Source organism: Polyodon spathula, chromosome 3 (assembly GCF_017654505.1).
Source record: "Polyodon spathula isolate WHYD16114869_AA chromosome 3, ASM1765450v1, whole genome shotgun sequence".
NCBI classification, from domain to species: Eukaryota; Metazoa; Chordata; class Actinopteri; order Acipenseriformes; family Polyodontidae; genus Polyodon; species Polyodon spathula.
Window position 1 is genome coordinate 96957229 of NC_054536.1, and position 17247 is coordinate 96974475.

At 41.5% G+C, this 17247-nt stretch overlaps 1 protein-coding gene across 1 annotated transcript; it reads right to left on the reverse strand.

Moving 5' to 3' along the window:
* Window positions 1–1876: 1876 nt before the first annotated feature.
* LOC121308871 (G-protein coupled receptor 20-like) lies at window positions 1877–14564 on the reverse strand. The gene is made up of 2 exons (XM_041241553.1): window positions 14259–14564; window positions 1877–3430 (listed from the first exon to the last, which is right to left on the reverse strand). The coding sequence occupies exon 2, from the start codon at window positions 3407–3409 to the stop codon at window positions 2324–2326; it is 1086 nt and encodes a 361-aa protein (XP_041097487.1). The 5' UTR covers window positions 3410–3430; window positions 14259–14564; the 3' UTR covers window positions 1877–2323.
* Window positions 14565–17247: the final 2683 nt, after the last annotated feature.

Genomic DNA, 17247 nt, shown 5'->3' on the forward strand with positions numbered 1-17247 from the left:
TTCTCACTAGTAGTACTGTATTCACAGACCACTGGTTTATATTGTCCCACTCACTATTTAATTACTGGAATTTTGGAAAGATGTAGGAAGTACCTGCTTCCCACAAGCACTGTGTCAACCATTCTGAAAAACCAGGGTACTAAAAACCAGGGTACTACAGCAGGCCGATGAACAGCAAACAGGATGCAAGTTGTCAGTGTTTCTGATTTGGGACATGCAGATTTCAAGTGCAGTTAATTTACAATGTATACTTTTTAAAAAACCAACCACATTTTCAATAAAATGCACAGATCTTTTAAATTCTTAATAATGTAGCAGATTACAGTGTTGGAGGAAAGAATGAGGAGTCAGTGTGTAAAATGAACAGGCACGTTTATTCACACACAGGTCAGTGGCGGACGACACACGGCAACTCAGCCAGGCCCCCGCTGTCCTGTACGCGGCTCAGGAGGACCTGGGTGGGGACAATTAGACAAAGTAATAAATGTATGTAAATAAAGCACAAACACACTGATAGAGACATAACACAAGCAATGAGAAAGAACACACTCAGTCCATAGTCCCGCTGCCATGCCCCCCTGATAACACAAACAATGAGAGTGAATGCACTCAGTCCACAGCCCCACTGCCATGCCCATTCATAACACAAACAATGAGAACGAACACACTCAGTCTACTGTCCCACTGCCACGCCCCCTCATAACACAAGCAATGAGAAAGAACACACTCAGTCCATAGTCCCGCTGCCATGCCCCCCTGATAACACAAACAATGAGAACGAACACACTCAGTCCACAACCCTGCTGCCACGCACCCCTGATAACACAAGCAATGAGAATGAAAGCACTCAGTCCACAGTCCTGTGGCCACGCCCCCTGGTAACACAAGCAATGAGAATGAAAGCACTCAGTGCATAGTGCTGTGGCCACGCCCCCCCTCATAACATAAGCAATGAGAACGAACGCCCTCAGTGCACAGTCCTGTGGCCACACCCCCTGATAACACAAGCAATGAGAACGAACACACTCAGTGCACAGTCCTGCGGCCACACCCCCTGAGAGAACGAACACACTCAGTCCACAGTCCCGCTGCTGTCTCTGACAGTGCTGCCGCCACTCTGTAAAAAGAATTCCAAATTGATTTCAGTGTTACTGTAATTTTAATCAAAACTGACAATATGCATTTGGCTTTGTCTCTGGCTTACTGGTAAGACAAATTATTTTGCTGGTCCCTTGAAATTCACATCAGTGAGACTGTAGTAAATGTTATATTGAACATAAAAGCTCACAAAATAATACTAATATGTGTTATGCAATAGGCATAACCATCACTTCAAGCTTTCTCACATTTTCCAATATGGGCATGTATCTATACTAGAGTAGAAATCAACACAGCTCACTGCTCACTCAATATCCGGTGCAGCCTTGGTCACATGAAGGATACGTTATGAGTCATAAGAGTTATTTATATTTCATTGGATTGACCTTGCCAGTATCCATACATGTGTACAGTCATCCAGATCACATTGACTTCAGTTGAACCGAAAAGGTAAAGTCCCTGCCTCTTTCTGACAGTAGAAGGGTAGAAAAGATACACGGTACTGCGGTGACCAAAGCATTGCATCATCCTATAGAATTAATACATTTTGCTTCATAAAGTCAAATGCTACCTGCTGAATAATGTTACATTGAAATATACTTAATGTAAAAATAAAAAATAACATTACATACTGTACTACTATTATGACTTTTCTTTGATTACATGATGTTAAATAAAATATCAAAATGATGTGATTATAGTTTAAAAAAAAGACGTCTAAATCCTACAGTTCTAGGCTATGCAAAACCTTTGGCTGTTGGGATTATTAAACTGCAAAACACCATTACTTGTTCATATATTTATTATATACAAAAAGATGTGAACAGGGTCAGAGTAATATATACACACACTGCCTTTATCAATATAAACAGTAAATCTATAAACACACTGCCTTTATAAATATAAACAGTAAATCTATACACACAGACATGAAGTACAGTATAGGTAGATAGCTACAGTCGCAGACAAAATTATTGGCACCCTACATTTAATATAAGACCATTCAAGAAAGCAGAGGCATTTAGTGAACATTACCCACTAATTAATATGATAAAGGCCAAAATACAGAAATCCCGCTAGCTTAACAAACAGGCTTTATAGAAATTAAAAAAAACAAAGGCACTTAATCAATTTCTTGAATGATCTTCTATTAAGTGTAGGGTGCTAATATTTGTCTCTACAACTGTATTTCATCCAGTGAAAAGTACAGCAGACTCAAAGTGCTTCACAGGTACGTGCTCCTCTGCAGGTGCAGCGGGGGTCTGCAGGCTCGCATCATCATGGTGCTGGTCAGTGCAATGGCAGTCTCCGATTCCTTGGAGCTCTTCTGCATGCTGGCGATGTCTCTGCTGGTCTGATCTGCCGCTGGCTTGAGGAAGATGCCCTTCATGGTGGACTGGAAGTTGTTGGTTACAAAGCAGTAGACGATTGGATCCATGCAGCTGTTGAGACTGCTGAGGGTGACAGTGACGTGGTAGATAATCAAGCTGACGTGGCGGGGCATGTCTGGGTATGCATAGACCAGCACCTGCCGGATGTGGAAGGGAGTGAAGCAGATCATGAAGATGACCAGCACGGTGACCAGCAGCTGGACAGCTCGCATTCTCCGCTCACGGCTCTGTAGCATCCGGTCGCTGCTGGACAGGGCGCACATGATGCGGACGGTGAAGACCACGATGATGATCAGGGGCACAAGGAACTCGAAGGTGGTCAGGGCGAAGAGCTTGGAGAGGCAACAGGTGGCATATTTGATGGCTGTGATCAGGATGGAGTAGGTCACCACGATGGCAAAGAGCCATATGAAGATGCAGATGCCCTTGGCGTAGTTTTGGTTCCTCCACTTGTGGGAGGCCTCCACTTGGACAATGGCAAGGTAGCGGTCCACGCAGATGCAGGTGAGGAAGAGGATGCTGCAGTACATGTTGACGAAGTAGCTGAAAATGTGCACGAAGGAGCAGGTGAGGCAATCCCCTCCACTGTAGTACAAGATGATCCGGGTGGGCAGAGAGAAGCCCACCAGGAGGTCGGTGATCACTAGGTTGATGGTGTAGATCACTGATGTTGTCTTTGGTTTAGTGCGGAAGCAGAAGATGTACAGAGCCAGGCTGTTCAGGATGATGCCCACAAGGAAGATAAGGACGTTTATCACGATCAGAGCTATCCACAAGCTGTAGAAGTCATTGTAAAGGGCCTCGTCTAGGTGAGCCAATTTATGCAAGTATGAGTCCTTCTGGACCTGGGAGCTGAGGTTGTGCGTGGGCACAGGGGTCACACTTGGGAAGTAACTGCCTTCAGTGGAAGTGGACTCCATGATTCTGAGTTGGGTCCCAGCCTAGAAAACAAATTGAAACATAGATCTGATTATTTTCATGGAAAATGTAACAAAGAATGCAGGTGCTGACACATTTGAATGTGTACTGATAAGGGAATCAGTATGTGCAGCAATTGTACATAGCCAGTAGGGGGTGCTGTGCTGCAGTGTATATGTGTGTGTGTGTGTGTGTTTATATATATATATATATATATATATATATATATATATATATATATATATATATATATATATATATATATATATTATATATATATATATATATATATATTGCCAGTACGAGAGCAATTAGGTGTTCAGTGTTTATTCTGCACGAATTATTAATACATGGTACCAGGGTTAATTCATTGTGTTTAATATAATAATAATAAAAAAAATGAATACGATAAGGCAACCAGCTGAACTTACGATGTCTATAAATGAACATGTGAACAGGATTCACAGAAGGAGAGAAGGACAAGCACGCGGCTGTCTTGGAAAAAATTGAATCATATTGCACACCAAGAAAAAATGAAAACCTACGAAATCTTGTGTTCAGAATCGGATTGCAGAAAGACGATGAATCGTTTGAATGCTACGGAACTGATTTGCAGCTTAAAAGCCAGTCCTGCTGTGTGGCTCCATGAGGCGAAATACTAATAGGAATACAATTCGACAAAGTATGCGCACGTCTGTTACGAGAGATGGACTTAAATCCAGTACAGACGGCAGAGGCAACGAAATGGCAAAAGAAAACATTTGACAATGAAAAATAAAAAGTTATGGATGTAGGGCAGAAAGGCGAAAGTAATAAAAATGATAAGACCAACTCAGATAAAACCAAGGAGCTCCAGTCTAAAATATGTGGCTGATGCAGTCATACTTTCTGAATCATCTTTTCTGGTTTTCTTGAAATAAAATGGAATGACTCCTTATATCCCCTGTCTGCTACCTCTTTTCTTGCTGTAGCAACAACCAAAACCACATCAGAACAACTTGAGAAAGACATCATTGGAAGTTAAAAAAAACCCAAATGTACAAACCCCAGTTCAGTGTGGTTTCTAAAGATGTGACTTGATTTGATTATTCAAACGTGCCCTTTCCTATTATAAAGACAGTTGGGAGTAATTTGGCTGCTATTTTTAATGTCTAGTTCACAGTTTTAAAGAGCTGTCAAATGTGTGTTTTATGACTGAAGGAGGCAAGATGAGATTGACTATCCTGACGGTGTAAAAATGTACCTGAAAGAAATATTTGTAACAAATCATAATTGGTAACATTGATTCTAACAGTTCATCTACAGAACAAGCATGTGGAGAGGCTGTGCATATTATTCATTCATCTACAGAACAAGCATGTGGAGAGGCTGTGTACTTCATTCATCTACAGAACAAGCATGTGGAGAGAATGTGTACCACATTCATTCATCTACAGAACAAGCATGTGGAAAGAATGTGTACCACATCCATTCATCTACAGAACAAGCATGTGGAGAGAATGTGTACCACATGAACAAGCATGTGGAAAGAATGTGTACCACATCCATTCATCTACAGAACAAGCATGTGGAGAGAATGTGTACCACATTCATTCATCTACAGAACAAGCATGTGGAGAGAATGTGTACCACGTCCATTCATCTACAGAACAAGCATGTGGAGAGAATGTGTACCACATTCATTCATCTACAGAACAAGCATGTGGAGAGAATGTGTACCACATTCATTCATCTACAGAACAAGCATGTGGAGAGAATGTGTACTGGATGCATTTCATCTCCTGCACTTAACACTTGGGCATGGCATGGCATATTCCCAGCTTGATAACAAATTTTAAGATATGCTCTGCAACTTTGGATTCTTACTGACTGTGAAAACAATGACAGCCAGTCCACTTGGCAGTCAATCAGGGCCAGAAACTCATAGTATACTCTTTGTGCTCCAAGTCTATTGATTCAGAGGAATGATGCTTGAAGCTGCTGTCAAGGGACAGCTCTTGGAGGTCAACATTTTGACTGATGACTTCATAACATCAGAACATTTGACATTTTTGTAGGAATGTGTTCATAACTGAGTACAACAGACACTAAATGGGGTTGAAATAAAAGCATATTTAACCTAATTAACTGAGGATACCTACGAAAGTTTCTCATGTTAAAAAACAAACACTTTGTTGAACTATGAATACCCTTATTTACCTTGGCCAGAGCTCATTTTGCGCAGGTCTCTGTTAGAGGTAGACAATATTCCTTTACAGTTTATTCACCCAGTGAATGTCTTCCAAACCCTTAACATATGGTATTAATAAAACATTTTGTAAACACATTCTTAACCTTGAGAAATCTTTATAGTTCTCTGTTTTTCTTTATAATAAAAACATTTACAGTAATTGCTTTTAACAGTCAGTGGCTGGCACATCAGAACTTACAATAACACAGTGGTGCAGGATTACTCTTTATTTACTTCAGGCTACTTTACTTTTCATAAACATGGATTTTTTCTAGCTGGACTCATCTCCTGTAAATGTGACAGTTAGCTGCTTTCTATACAGTTATGCAGTGCTATGGCAGCACAGCAATCCATGCTCAGTACTTGATAAGAACTGCTTGTCACACAGTTCTCCGATAAGCCCAATGGGCTTGATAACTGAGGCTGCTTTTTCATTCAATCATTAAAATAGGATAATCTGTCCTGGGGCTGACTTTCACTGTCATTTTAAAACATTTCATCAGCGCATCAAACAAATGGAACATTCTATTACTGAAATGGCATTATAGTGTAGATGCAATAATAACGTAGAGACAGCTCTTAAAAATTATTTGTAAATCCACTCCCTAAAATCATCTTTGCATTAACGATAAATCAGAGCCATCAACCACACTGGGACACCATTCATATTAGACAACAGCAGCCAAGCAGCCAGTGCTGTGAGCTGGACTAGACAGAAAGAAGCTTGCTGTACTGTAGGTAACATTGAGCTAGACAGAAAGAAACATGCTGTACTGTACTGAGTTGGGCTAGACAGAAAGAAGCTTGCTGGACCATGTGTGTTGCTAGCACATGGTCCTGTTGGGACATGGTCTTTATCACCAGTCCATGCTGCATTATTTGAAGTGTTCTAACTGAGTCTTCAGTTCTTCTTGGAATGCTGATCGCTGCCATGTCTTGTAGTTTTGGTCATCCTTTCTGTATTAACACAGGCTGTGTATCTTCTTTGTTGGAATCTAGTAGTACACCAGGTAAAGACACTCTGGACTCTGGGGTTCAATCTAGTACACCAGGTAAAAACATCTAACTGCACCTGTTCTGTGGTTGAAAACCGGGTCCATTATCAGAAATTACCATGTCTGGCAAACAATGACTTCTTGATTGTGATGACGGTCTCGCTTGTAGTCTCACTGAGTTTCGATATGTCTGTGAATTTAGAATAATAATCCACACATAACACCTAATGAGATCTGTCGAACTGAAAGAGGTCTGCCAGGGCTGTCATCAGGGAACAGAGGTTCTTCAAGATTGTTTTTTTTTTATTTTTTGCGTTGCAAACAGCACATTGTGAAACTATATCTTCAATCTGCTTGGACATCCCAGGCCCATACAGAATATCTTGTGCCGTCTGTTTAATTTTACTATGTCTAGGTGGTCTTTGTTTGTCTTTTCTTAGCAGTCAGTCACATTGCTGTTAGTGTACTCAGGTAGTCATGTCTTTTGTTGGTGATTTGAATACACGCATCACCATACTGAACTCAAATTTAAGATGCAGTCTATTTTTGAGAAGCAAAACATGGTTAAAAAGTGCATCTTAAAATCGAAGGAATCCGATATTTATGTGAGGAGGAACAGGACAGCACTCGTGCAGGATGCTGGAGAGATCATGCACAGTCCAGCGCTGCACACTATTGGAGTGATTAATCCCCTTGTTTACAGCAATGGGATGAAACAGAAGGCTAAGGATGTACACTGTGAGATCTATGTATGCAAATATTTGTCAGAAGCCTGTAATTTACCAAATTAGGGAAGAATGGGAAGAATAAATATAAGAGCCAAGTAAGAATGGAAGAGACCGATGGGATTAATTCCACCCACCCAGGAGAGTGTTCCAGTGCTGACACATAAACATCTCACACACTCTACAGTAAATGTCAAAATGGGAACGGTATGTATAAATTCAACAAAAATAGAAGTCTTCATAGATTCTCTAATCCAAAGTGTAAATTACAAAAAAGCCACCTCATTATGAATACACGTCAGTTATATAATTCAAGTACATTTGCTGTTTTATTTTTTGTTTTGTGACTTGAAAAACTTTTTTTGTTAGTTTTTAAATGCCCCAAATCTTTTGGACATAAACATTTTCACTGCAATTGCATTTTTACACACACACACACACACACACACACACACACACACACACACACACACACACACACACACACACACACACACACACACATATATATAAATAAATATAATTTGATAAGAAACCATTAATCAAAATCTGAAAAGATAAAAACAGCAGTATGTTGGTTTACTCAAAAACAAGGCTCTGCACCTTGTTCTTCAAAATGCTAAACACCCTCTTCCACTGCACGCCAGTGAGACAGAACCCCACTTCCAAGGCGTGTAAACACAGCATGGCATAACAGATATGTGGCTGTAGTTATTAACAGGGATCCTAGCAATCCGTCTGCTGCGGAATAACGCGGAAATATGCAGGTTTTCTATGCTGTCGGAGAATTTTTTGCTTTACATTTGCAAAAAACATGCAAGGCTTTTTTTTGTTTATTTAGAAACCAAGTCAATACACTTCTCATATATAATCATCGACACAGGCCATGCTGCACTAAATTTAGTAAACATACTTGTTCAATAAAACTGCTTCTGGTGAACGAGGTGCACCGTCAGTGTTACAGTCATGCTGAAACAGAGCTGCAGTTTACTTCAGTGTCCAATACGTTTTTAAGATGCCGAAAACGATAAAAATCACCCCTAAAGATCAGGTCAGTGAGTTTGGCAATAGCCATCCAGGTGACAAAGATAAACTCATATAAATACTATTTTTTAGTTTTTTATTATTAGTATAAAATTATTTTAATTCCGTAATAACACAGATTTTTATTTATTTATTTTTTTATCAGAGAATTTGTTTTTTTATTGCCGAAAGCTAGGATCCCTGGTTATTAAATACCAAGTCAAATGCATTGATGGCAGAAGGAATTGTTTCTGTTGGCTTGTAATAGTTTGTGCAGGATCAGCACTCCCTACAACCTTATCAATATGAAACATATCACTATATATTTCCATATGACAATTATCTTCAAGCTAAATTGCTTACATGCGGTCTGTGAAAACTCTGAATGATAAAGCTGCAGTATTAGCAATCCCATTTAATATATTTATTAAAATCTAATGTCGCAGGTCATAGTCACAGTGTACATCATGCATATTTTTTTTTTATAACTGGTTAAAAAAAAAAAAAAGCAAAGAATTTAAGTGCAGCAACACACTATATAAACACTGTATGAACTCAGCTCAGCTACCAGCTCCTTCAGTCTGACTCACATCTCGTCTCCTCTCATCCCTCTTGCTCTGTGTTCTCTCCTCCCCAAACGGCACCCGTTCTCGGGTTGTTCCTGACCCTCAGCTCAGCTACCAGCTCCTCCAGTCTGGCTCACAGCTCGTCTCCTCTCATCTCTCTTGCTCTGTGTTCTCTCCTCCCCAAACGGCACCCGTTCTCGGGTTGTTCCTGACCCTCAGCTCAGCTACCAGCTCCTCCAGTCTGGCACACATCTCGTCTCCTCTCATCTCTCTTGCTCTGTGTTCTCTCCTCCCCAAACGGCACCCGTTCTCGGGTTGTTCCTGACCCTCAGCTCAGCTACCAGCTCCTCCAGTCTGGCACACAGCTCGTCTCCTCTCATCTCTCTTGCTCTGTGTTCTCTCCTCCCCAAAAGGCACCCGTTCTTGGGTTGTTCCTGACCCTCAGCTCAGCTACCAGCTCCTCCAGTCTGGCTCACAGCTCGTCTCCTCTCATCTCTCTTGCTCTGTGTTCTCTCCTCCCCAAACGGCACCCGTTCTTGGGTTGTTCCTGACCCTCAGCTCAGCTACCAGCTCCTCCAGTCTGGCACACAGCTCGTCTCCTCTCATCTCTCTTGCTCTGTGTTCTCTCCTCCCCAAAAGGCACCCGTTCTTGGGTTGTTCCTGACCCTCAGCTCAGCTACCAGCTCCTCCAGTCTGGCTCGCAGCTCATCTCCTCTCATCTCTCTCGTGTCTGCCATCTTGATCACTCGTTTCTCCTCTGCCCAAGGGTTCCTGCTTCTTTCTCACTCTGTGTTCTCTCTCCCCAAGCGGGGCCTGTTCGTGGGTCATTCCTGATCCTCACCTCAGCTACCAGCTCCTCCAGTCTGGCTCGCAGCTCGTCTCCTCCCATCTCTCTCGCGTCCACCATCTTGACACCTTGTTTATGCTTCACCCCACATGGCAGGCACTGTACAAATCCCACTTCTGAAACACCATTGGAGGTGAAACAGACTCAGGGAGACCAGATGAGATTCGAAATAGGTTTTTTAATTGTTAACTAAAAGGAAAGTAACGAACAGCGAATCCCTGTTTGGGCCGGGGTTCGTGCCAATATAAATATAGAACTAATTATTCTCACTCTCACTACACTTTCACTTGCTTTCTTCTTATACACTCCTTCTTCAGACTTGCTCACTGTTTTGCAGTTAGACTGTCTTTTCCCCTTTCCCTCTGTCCCTCACAGTTCCTTCTCCATTCAAGTCCACACGCGCTCTCTCCCTCACTGCTATCGCCTCCAGGGGTACCTGCTCACTACACGCACACACACTTCAGACGCACACGCACCTATAGACACACTAAAGATGTGCCCAGTTCCAGTACAATACACAGAACATTAAACGAGCTGTGACAAACAAGACAAACAAGGCAAACACAATGTCGGGATGCCACCATCGCCAGGGTCGTTACAGTATATTTACATGTGCATGTTAACAGTTCAAATATTCCTTGCTTGGCTTTGTATCAAATGTAGTGCTGGAAGCTAGAGAATGTTTTTCATGTCATCACATTTTACTGAGCTCAGTTATCACAGCGAGACTTTCAGAAAGTAAACTCTCACTATAGCAGGGAGATGCTTGCTGCTGATTCGGGCTGATGGGTTGAGCACTAAATGGGAGCCCTTACACTGTAATGCTAATTGGTTGAAACAGGCAGTGCAGATCAACCACACGTTAACAAGAGTACAGCTGCACCGACATAAATCAATAAAACGTAATGCTCAGAAATAAGCCTGCTCCAGACCAATGGAGTCGATGATATACTAAAATCAAAGAGATTACATTGGGAAATATTGAGTTGCCCTTTTTATCAATCAGTAATTAGTTTCTAAATGTTTTAATCATTCAGGGACATCATATACCTAAATGTTTATTATTAAACAAATGTGAGGTTAAATTATGAGTAAATACACACATTTTGGCTGAACATTATTGTCTGCAAAGAAGTAAAAAAAAAAAAAAAAAAAAAAAACACAGATGGGAATTGAACTTGTTCATGGCCCCGCGACAACATTAACCTAATTTTAATTCTAAAACCCAACATTATTTAATTTTAATAACAGTCTGATACTCTCTCTTTCCTTACCTTTTTTCTTTTAATAATGGTCTTATACTCTCTCTTCCTTCAGATATTTTTGCAAGTACTATAATACATAAAAAATATATGCCTGTATTTCAGTATTAATATTTCGTGCAGTCGTCTCTCCTGACTGCCTGCTGAGTTCACGTTCACTTAACAATGTTTTTTCTTACTGTTAGCTAACACTAGCCACGGTGCAGACCTTGGGTCAAACCAATATGTTCATGTAGGGAGAATTTATTATGATTGTTTAGAAATGTGGCCCATCCTCTGAATTCTATTTTTATATTTAATTTTAAAGAGAAACCAATGCCAAACACAGCAAGGTATAATACGTATATAATGAACGGAAAAAAGTGTAAGGGCAAAATATATAGATTGACCCTCCCCGCCATATGCAACACTGTACAGTGCAGTTTAGTATCACACACACACACACACAGCCTCACAACTGTGATACAGCAGACAACACTGTACAGTGCAGTTTAGTATCACACACACACACAGCCTCACAACTGTGATACAGCAGACAACACTGTACAGTGCAGTTTAGTATCACACACACACACAGCCTCACAACTGTGATACAGCAGACAACACTGTACAGTGCAGTTTAGTATCACACACACACACACCTCACACACTGTGACACAACAGCCTCACACACTGTGATACAGCAGACAACACTGTACAGTGCAGTTTAGTATCACACACACACACAGCACACACACACACACACACACACAGCCTCACAACTGTGATACAGCAGACAACACTGTACAGTGCAGTTTAGTATCACACACACACACAGCCTCACAACTGTGATACAGCAGACAACACTGTACAGTGCAGTTTAGTATCACACACACACACAGCCTCACAACTGTGATACAGCAGACAACACTGTACAGTGCAGTTTAGTATCACACACACACAGGGAGAGATCTGTGCTGACTCTGCTGGCGTGTTCACGGGCTGCAGGAAGAGGGCGGCAGTCGTCCAACAACCGCCTGTGAGTCATGGCAGTGACACGGGGAGGTGGGAAAGTGTGAGTGTGGACTTTCCCCCTCTCTGAATGGCCGAGAGGCGGGTCTTGGGTTTATTGTCACACCTATAAAATAACGCTCTGTTGTTTCCTCAGGTCTGCCCACTTAGACGCGCTAAGGGTGCGGACAGCTTTGATTCAGGACCGGGAATCAGCGAGACAGAGAGAGAGAGCGGGGAACCCTTGGGCAGACCCCGGCGTATTGTGAAAGAGCAGGCGAGATAGCCGAGAGAGTAGGACGGTGATCCGGGTCGTGCGGGTAGCGGCGACCGGGATAACGCTGCCGAGTGCAGCACCTTTTATTTGTAGTTTTATTACTGTTTTATTTTCCCTTGTTCTTTTCGCCTTCTGTTTTCATTATTATTTCTTTGAGCACCTGCGAGTGCACAGTGCAGTTTAGTATCACACAGCTGTGCCTATTTCCGTGTGCTACCAGCACTGATAGGCAGTTTAGTATCACACACACACCCTCTACCGGAGATACAAAATCAAGGAAAGAAAAAGAGCCGGCCTAAAATGTGCAGCAACACAGTGCAGGTGTTTTCACAGTGCACTCTGTGATACAGCAGACAACACTGTACAGTGCAGTTTAGTATCACACACACACACACAGCCTCACAACTGTGATACAGCAGACAACACTGTACAGTGCAGTTTAGTATCACACACACACACAGCCTCACCCAACTGTGATACAGCAGACAGCCTCACAACAGTGCAGTTTAGACATCACACACACACACAGCCTCACACTACTTGATACAGCAGACAACAATGTACAGTGCAGTTTAGTATCACACACACACACAAGGAGACTCGCATGTTTGTTCTAACAGACAACAATGCCACACACACACACACAGCACACAAATCTGTGATACAGCAGACAACAATGTACAGTGCAGTTTAGTATCACACACACACACAGCCTCACATCTGTGATACAGCAGACAACACTGTACAGTGCAGTTTAGTATCACACACACACACAGCCTCAAATCTGTGATACAGCAGACAACAATGTACAGTGCAGTTTAGTATCACACACACACAGCCTCAAATCTGTGATACAGCAGACAACACTGTACAGTGCAGTTTAGTATCACACACACACAGCCTCAAATCTGTGATACAGCAGACAACAATGTACAGTGCAGTTTAGTATCACACACACACAGCCTCACAACTGTGATACAGCAGACAACAATGTACAGTGCAGTTTAGTATCACACACACACACAGCCTCACAACTGTGATACAGCAGACAACACTGTACAGTCTTAATGTTTTTATACTTCACTGTCCACACAAATAGAGAATTAAATTAAGCATGCAATTATTTTTTATATACATATCATTTTGCAAAGCTGCCTTTCCCTGTCAGGCTACAGCACCTACTTAATGTCACTAACTGTAGACTCTAACCTGACAAAGAACTCGGGTTTGTAATACAGAATTCAGATTTGCATCTGGAAGGGTTACATTTTGCATAAAGCTAAACCAATGCATAAAACATATGTACAAGTATAGGGTTATTATCAGAAGTCCTGGGTAAAGTGGGATTAATATATATGTTTTAATCTTTAAAGTGCCACCAGTCAAATTATCCTTTTTAGTTAGTTCCAATTGTGTTTGTAACACAGCCATTGTTATAACAACTGAGTAAATAATATATATAGATATATATATATATATATATATATATAATATATATATATACTATATACACACATCTAAACACAAAACACACACAACACAATAGGTTTAAATTTGAAAATTTCATACTAATACATTAACATTGAGTACTGTGTTGACGAATTGATTACTTATGAATTGAAGACACTTCTTTTCACTCTGGAAATTTGGTAACCTTGTATGTACCTTTTAAATCATTTCATCCTGCTGTTTTTTTGCATGTATCAGAATGCTTTGTATTAGCAAATAATAATAACAAAAAAGCAATACAACAGTACTGAAATATTTACAGACCTATGAGACATTGCTAGTCAATCAGATTGCTGAAAAATGTTTTTTTTTTTTTAATATAATTTAGAGGAAAAACAATTGTAGTGAGTAGTGATACTAAACTGTCTTACTCAGTACTTCAGCAGGGTGCTTAATCTGACATGTAAAAACAAACATGTTGACTTACCTTGAGACAAGGCAGCTCTCAGCAGTGGACACTGTCCTCAGTTGAAGGGCTCGCAGTAGTGGACACTGTCCACAGTTGAAGTGCTCGCAGCAGTGGACACTGTCCTCAGTTGAAGTGGTTGAGATATACGTCCACTGGGGCTGAATGTCAGGTCCAAAGGAAACAGCTGAAGGGATGGTCTGCTGGTGACCAGGTGACCTAGTTACTTTGCTACTGGTTTTCCCCAGCAGTCTGGTTGCTACTTTAAGAAAAAGCCCTAGCCAAAGGGAATGTTGGCTGTGCTCTGTGTTCTCTACAGTGCTGTAAATCAAGTCCTATTACAGAAGAGGGTTCTTGCAGCCCTGTAAGAAAGATTAGTTGTATCTGTGTGTGAGTGTGTGCCTGCCTCTCTCTCTCTCTCTCTCTCTCTCTCTCTCTCTCTCTCTCTCTCTCTCTCTCTCTCTCTCTCTCTCTCTCTCTCTCTCTCTCTCGTGGAAGATTGTGGGAAGGGCTTGCAGAGAGGTGGAATGCCGGTGAGGCAGGACCGGGAAATTTAAAACTTTATTTAGGTCAGCATCAAGAATGAATAAAACGCTGGTAATATTTTTAGTGGAGGTGATGCTGGTAAACAAGCTGGTAGAGTAAGGTTTTACAGTAAAAGGTGAATTTGTTCAGGTTTCCCCTCTAGTAACCCCGGTAACGAAAGTTAGCATTTCTAATGTGCTCCCGTTTTTAAAAAATGAGCAATTAGAAAATAATTATGATAGAAAACTTGTGTCCCAAATTAAGGTAATCCCGCTGGGTTGCAAAAATAGCAGCGTTAGGCACGTCATGTCATTTAGAAGGCAAGCGTTTGTGTTATTAAAAGATCCCAATCAAGTAATAAATGTAGCCTGGAATTTTAATGTAGAAGTTACAAATTGTGTGGTGTTTGTCAGTTCTGAGATGATGAGATGTTTTTACTGCGGAGAACAGGGACACCAGAGTAAAGCCTGCCCGAGAAGGGAGGCTAGAGCAGAGACAGGGCAGGATCAGGGCGATGCCGGCAGGGAGGAAGTCTGAGGTGTTGGGGGTGAGTGGGAGGAAGAGTCGGCTCCTGCATCACAGCCGCAGAGCGAGCCTGTGCTGACCGAGGAGGAGGCGATCCAGTTGCTGAAGGACTCTCCACTGGCTGAATCTCAGCTGCATGAAACAGTGACGGCTGTGGCAGAGACCGGTGTTGAGGAATTGGAGGGAGCTGCAGAGGAGCGTATTCTCAGGGGCAAGCGAGAAGACAGCACAGAAGAGATGGAGTGGGAGCTCTCTGACTCCTCGCTTATCTCAGACATCCCTGATAGCCAACCCGTCAGTAAGAAGAAATTATATACGCTTGAGCTGGTAAATGATTTTATGAAAGAAACAAAAGGGGACTAGAAATAGAGAATTTTTTCCTTGATTTAAGGTTATTTCTCCACTCCGCTCACGTCATCACAAGGAAGGCAACAATAGAAGAATTTGATCAGCCAAAACGTTATAGATTTTAAAAAAAATTAAGAAGGATTTTAACAGTGGTTCAAAATCTCATGTTTAAAAATGGCTGTGTTTTATGCAACTTCTTTTATTACTTGTTTTAGTCTGTTAGTTTTTTTAGCCATGATGGAAAAGTATGTTTTTGTTTCTTTTATTCTAAACGGCTGCAGACAGTGTTTTAAGAGGGCGCAGCTAGTCAGGTTTTTAGAGCAGAAGCAGGCGGGGGTGTTTCTGCAGGAAACGCACTCGGATCAGGAGAATGAGGAGGCGTGGCGAGCGGAGTGGGAGGGGCTGTGCGTGATGAGTCACGGCGCTAGTACTAGTGCAGGAGTAGCCGTGCTTTTTAAACCCAGCCTAGGGGCAGTTTTACTAGATATGGATGAAATCGAGAAAGGGAGGATTTTAAAAGTAAGAGCTAGGCAGGGCAGTAAAGTGCATGTTTTTATTAATATTTGTGCCCCCAATAGAGGGGGGGGGATTTTATTTTTACTTTTTAAGAAATTAAAGCAAGCTCTTTTTAATATTAATAATAATGATGTGGTGGTATTAGGAGGAGATTTTAATTGTACTGTTAATTTTAATATTGATAGAAATAATGATGAACCACACCCTCAGTCCTCCAGAGAGTTGACTGCATTGTTAGAGCCCATTGACCTGGTTGACATATGAAGATGCCTGCACCCCAGTTCAAGACAATACACCTGGTCTCAATATCACACAAACTGTGTATATGGAGCGAGACTAGACCGGTTTTATACTTCTAAAAATGATTTAAATAAATTTATCAAAGCAAGAATCATCCCCAGTAGTGTCTCTGACCACCACTGTCTATTAATTACAGTAATAATTCAATCAAAAGCCCACAGAACATCTTACTGGCATTTCAATGTAAAATTACTACAAGATATAAAATTCAGACAACAATTCAAACTTTTTTGGATAATTTGGAAAAAAGAAAAAGCACAATATAAAGATTTAAGACAGTGGTGGGACATTGGCAAAATACAAATTAAATGTTTTTGTCAACAATATACTATTAAAAAAAAAAAAATGCAACCAGGTCACTGAACACAGCCATGAGAGAACTGGAGTCCAAAATCCTCCTCCTAGAGGAAAGTTTAAATTCAGAATTTAAAGAACAGACCCTGGAGAACCTAAAAGAGCAGAAACTCGCGCTGGGGAGCTTGCTGAAGGAAAGAGTGAAGGGGGCGATTGTGCGTTCCAGATTCATGGAGTTGAGAGACATGGATGCCCCCACTAGTTTCTTCTTCAACCTGGAAAGGAAGAGAGCGGACAGTAGACAGCTGTGCTGTATCAGGACTCCTGGTGGGAAAGAACTGCACACCCGGGAGGAAATCAGCAGAGAGGCGGTGCGTTTTTACAAGGAACTTTATAATAAAGAACTGTGCAACATAGAGGACACTGAGCGGCTGCTCCAGGGGTTACCCAGCCTCAGTGAGAAGGAGCAGATTCAGCTGGACGCACCGCTGACCCACCAGGA

Coding starts and splice junctions, on each gene's coding strand:
- LOC121308871 (XM_041241553.1), bottom strand. CDS start 3,409: ATGGAGTCCACTTCCACTGAAGGCAGTTACTTCCCAAGTGTGACCCCT.